A 5,313-nucleotide genomic window follows, 5' to 3' on the forward strand; every position below is an offset into this window, starting at 1 on the left:
ACTATTTTCAATATTTAAGTTGGTATATTTTAATTATTTTAAGTTAAATAATTGGTCAAATATTACAAGATATATTAGGAGACAGGCTCAGTGTAAGCTATCTCCCATTCTTAGGCATCAGCTTCTTCACAGTAATTTCAAAATCGATGATCACTGTTCTCATTTTCTAACCTTTTCCGGAGATGACACAAGGTGACCACAGAAGGGTTAACTTGGTGGCAGATTTATTGTAAATTAGTAACTTGTCAGGTAAAAAAGATGAGTGGTCTCAACCTGCCAGACCTAAAATTAGTGATCGTGTGACTTACAAATATCAGATAAGGTTTTTAAAACGATGAGAACTAAAGACAAGAGAGTTTCACATTCACTTCCAGAGATGCCTGTACCCCTGTTAAAGTTGCTTCTCTTTTCAAGCATTTGACCAACAGCTTAATTTTCCATTGACATTGATCTACTCCCCTTATATCCCACTTTCTCACAGTTCAGCTACAGGAAAGACACTAAATACATTTCAACTGGGAAAAAACCCTAATGAGTTTCTGAACTCACAGGGCTTTTAAGACACAAATGCAAGAGTGAATCCTTGCCTCTCTTCATTCCCAATAATGAAATCAAAGTTCCAGAGACACTTATGGCTAAAATATGGCTTTGAATAGTTCTACAGAATTGTATTTGAGTAGCACCTGAAGACCAAATCTGACATCCTTTCTTAGCTGTTGACAGTACGTATGTATTTTGCAGAAAACTCCTATTAAAGTCCAAGAGGTGTGGCATTACATAAAATTCATACAAGAGTGACAGCTGCCAGATCTGTGGACACCCAGAACTAAATTGCTGCCCTTAAAGGATAAAAAACAAACTGCTGTGCTTCTCTCACTGTGCCTGTCTGGTTTATTAACAAGTTGATTACAAAACTCTGGATATTAATAGAATTATTATGCAGTTATTTGTATTTCCAAGCATCTGACAAACACAGTGAGTAGATACAAGGAAAAAATTCTAAACTCGATACATCTTATTTAGCTAATAAAGTTAATTATCATTGCTGTGACAGAAATGATGAAGAATTGTCAAGAAATCATTTATTTTTATTTAGCATCATATACCTTGCTAAGATCTCCAGAAATGTTTAGGCAGATTCAGTACTATGAGCTATGTGATATATGGAACAATCCAGTCCCTTGGACTGGTATCTACTGACCCCAGCCCTTGACTGATTCAGTGCAATTTAAACAGCCTGACATTTGGATTCCAATACAGACACTAAGACCATGTAAAATTAGAAGAATCACAGCTAAAAGCAGGACCCAAGACCTTATGTTGGCATGGGGTGGATTCCATCCATGCTTGCTAGTTTAATGAAAACAAAAATGATTTGTTATTCTTCAGAGTTAGAATTTTTTTTCCTCTAGGCTAAGTAAGACAAGCTACTAATATTTTATATAATGGACTACATGGAGAAAATTGCTTTATTCTTGAAAAAATGGCACTATCTTTTGCCATGTTTCAGTTGGAAGGAATACACATTTTGAATTGCTGAATGAGTGAAATACATAAAATCATTTGCTTTCAAGGAAAATAAGTCACAAGAATGAGCTCTAATAATCATTAGAAAAAAGAAAAACTTATTTTTTTTCATTGCTCTCTTCATACTCATGGCATTTCCACAGACAAGCTATCCCATCAGCAGCAACAGAAAAGAGCCTCCTCTGATCTGGGCTCAAGGCTATATGCAGGACTCTCCTTTTATGACCTGAAAAATAAAATACGTTAAAAAAAATGCTAAGATACATAAGAATTTTACACAGGGATTGTCAATCGCTTTTTATACCTACAACCACAACAGGTGTTCTGCCTTTACTGCACCGGGTTGATACCCTGCAAGATGTGCAAAGATAGCCTTTTGTATAGAATATTTTCATATTAAGAAAGAGCTGAAGGCAGTATTTTCCTTTAGGGATCAGGCTTTAACTTCCAGGACTGAACCACATTGAAAAGACATTTCTGTCAAAGAAGAACATGAAACCTGCACTCTTGTTTCTTCACTGCATTTATAACTAAGTCTGTGTTTGGTAATGAGTCTGACTGCTGAGCTTTCCCATCTGGCTGCTTATGCCTCGTGACACTTAGCATCTGATCCAACAATTACAAGATACTGGTTCCAGCTGCTGCATTATTATTATTAGGAAGATCTTTTAACAGTGATCCCAATGAACAATTTATTGGAATTTTACATTTGGTTTTGTCTGCAGTTGGAGAAAATTTTGGCAGCTGTAACTGAAGGCCAGAAGCTACCCTAGTCTAACAGCATAAATAATGTACACAACTCATTAACTCAGTTATACAAGTGTCTCTCACAGTAGAATCAACTGACTGAACTAAAGAAATTGTTTGATACTAAACTGAGACAATTGAGATTTGCTTCACAACTCTTACACAGACCTCCTGTGTGATTCTGCACAATGTCACTCCTAAGAAAATCCATGGGGATTTTAGGCACACGGGGGCACAGGTAACTAGATGCATTTTTACTGCAATTTACTGGCCATTAGCTTATTTGGGGGATGAGTCATTGACAATCATAAAGCTGACAAAGATACCTGAGAGAAAAAAATGAGGATTTTGAGATGTAGTGTCCCTCGTCTAAAACAGACGAGTCATATCCTGAAAAGAAGTGAAAAATTATGAAGAAAGTTTTAGGTGATCATTTTGAACAAATACAGGTGATCTGTGTTTTCAGCCTCTGCACCTGAGTTATCCATGAACACAATGGAGATGGCACTTCTCTCTCTAGCTCAAAACAGTATTATGAAGATAAGCATGTAGAGAACTGTAAGGCCTTCTGAAACTTAGGATTTATACAGTAGTACTCCATGAAGATGCAAAAGACTGCAGATCAAAAGCAAGATTCTGTTGTACTGGTGCTAAAAAAACGTCCCCACCTAAACTTTGTGACTAGAATTTTGATATCATTATTAAATTATTTCAGCAGGTATTATTTTGAGGCTTTGATCCTTCTCAAGCTATTAAAGATTACATGATCTTTGTCAATATCAAAAACCATGAATTTACAAAGATAGCGAATTTCTTACACTCTTGTTCCATTCAGTGTCTCTAGCAGTTCTGAAGAAGGAACTGTAGATGTGGTCTTTGGACCACAACACTGATTGAAAAACTTATTACTAGTTTCAGTTGAAGAGCTGGGGGATCAGAAGAAATCAGAAAAGTCAAAATTATAAATTTCCATACTTTCTGAGTGGAGAAGGGTGGAGTTTTATATCATTGTTTGAAGATCACGCCAGGGTATTTTTCAAAGAAATTGCACATTTTGTTTTATTATGTATTTTCTTTGATAAAAACAACTTTTCTAAGTTCTAAGGGGAATACGTTTACATCCAAAATGAATCTTCTGGTAAACTGTTCTATAGTTCTAATAGAAGTGAACCAAAAATGGACTCTGCTATAAAAAGATCAGTATCAGTCAGAATTCTGTTGTAATTATGCTCAGTAATAGGCAATCTCAATTACTTAACAATGCCTGATGAACTTCATTCCTACTAAGTATTTTCAGGATATTCAGCATTTTACAGGATTCAACATCAGAATTCAGTTACATTTATTTGTTTACAGGTTCATTTAACACTGAAACAAGTAAAACTCAATGCATCAGAATGACAGCAAGCACCAGCAACAAGAAGGCTTAATAACAAACAACAGCTGGGACACTACAGCTTTATGGACTGAAACAGAACTGTAAGGAGACTACACTTCCCCTAGCTATCAGCATGGTACAAGGACAACACAAGGCACTGCACTGCTTCACAGTCAAAAGCATTCATTAACACTCAGACAGCTCTTGATAACACATGGAGATTTATCACATTCAAACTTAATTTGGAAGCTGGTACAATATCCTGGCTCAATGAGCTGCAAAACTGAAGAATCATATCTAGTTTGTGTCAGTTAGAAGGCCACCAGCCTACAATGTATTTGAAGCTAGCTGACACCAGCACACCCAGTCCAGGCCTAGTAATCCTTAGGGAGAAGTCTAAATCCACAGTCTGCACCTAGGACAGCTTTAGAAATGACAGGAAATCATCATTAGAACTTTACAGAATTTTACGGAAGAAATTTACATCATTATCTTACTAAGTCAACCTTTACGACCTCAGGCATCAAGACTTAATGAATGAATATCTGCACGTAGATAAAAATGTGTAGGTAGTGATCTTTAAGCTTTATTTTACTTAAATGTATAGTGTATGTATTTACAAAAATAAACAAACAAACAAAAAAAACTGGTCAGAGAGAAAAATGGGTAATTGAAATCTAAAACAATGAACTGAAATACTTGCCATAGAGTTCTGATGAATTGATAAGTGTTGGATGCTGCCATATTTTCATCTGATTTCCAGGAAGGCCTTGTCCAGTCATCAGTTCACTGGTTTTGGGTAACCAGAGCAATGAACAAATCTATTGCAATTTAAAATTCTATTTTAGTTGTCAGAATGAGTCAACATAGATCATTCAGGAGATCTGAAATGTTACCTAGAGCATTTGAAGAAGTTACTGAGAAATAGCCCAGCAGAATATTTACTTATTTAGAAGGATGATTTCATTTCTTGCAACACTTCAAGGTATAGCTGTCCTATAGACTAAATGCATTAATAGCCTATCAGTATGAAACCAAGGTCCTCTAAGCATATCTACAAGTTGTCACAGCTCCAGGAAAATCATCAGCTATACTGCTTTATTCCAGCTGAGAATTTATTTCTCTGTCTCCTAGTATTCTAACCCAGGAGACTGATGCTTGCCCTCTGACTCTCAGACTTCTCCCCACCCCAGCACTCTGGGTAACCGTCTTCCCCATCAGCGCTCGCTCTTCATTAGAATTTTGGCCAAAACCACTATTGCCACAAATAAAAAGATGATGAAAAGTGTCTGGCTGTGAGACTGCCTTCTTTTCAAGCATTTCTGTGTGAAGAGAAATTGTAAGTGAAATACAAACTACTTCTGATTCCAGCCCCACACTTCAGGGCCGAATGTAGCACAACTGCAAATACAGAGAAAATTCTGCTGCTCTCCTGCCCACAGAACCACCTTCAAAGTCAGTGGGAGTTTGCCAAATGAGCACAGCTATACAGGAGGAGCAGAGCCGGAGTATGCAGATATTTCATTGTCACCTGAGAATCTGTAGCTGCACTCTGAAGGAGTTTCTCACTGTTTATGTCCCAGACACGCAAAATCCCATCTTTCATTCCACCCCCTGTAGCAAGGACATTGGACTGCCAAGGACACCAGTTCATAGCCTTA

The 5,313-nt window shown here is 36.9% G+C and overlaps 1 protein-coding gene across 1 annotated transcript in view; it reads right to left on the reverse strand.

The window, feature by feature from the left end:
- Positions 1-1,455: 1,455 nt before the first annotated feature.
- CDC20B (cell division cycle 20B) overlaps positions 1,456-5,313 on the reverse strand; it is a gene marked incomplete at its 5' end in the record, with an annotated part of 22,028 nt that continues 18,170 nt past the window's right edge. The window contains 3 exons of the mRNA XM_031557223.1: positions 1,456-1,753; positions 4,356-4,473; positions 5,184-5,309. Of these exons, the coding sequence (XP_031413083.1) occupies positions 1,626-1,753; positions 4,356-4,473; positions 5,184-5,309 (372 nt within the window). The remainder of the gene's footprint in view (positions 1,754-4,355; positions 4,474-5,183; positions 5,310-5,313) is intronic.

This window comes from Meleagris gallopavo, chromosome Z (genome assembly GCF_000146605.3).
Source record: "Meleagris gallopavo isolate NT-WF06-2002-E0010 breed Aviagen turkey brand Nicholas breeding stock chromosome Z, Turkey_5.1, whole genome shotgun sequence".
In the NCBI taxonomy this organism is placed as follows: Eukaryota; Metazoa; Chordata; class Aves; order Galliformes; family Phasianidae; genus Meleagris; species Meleagris gallopavo.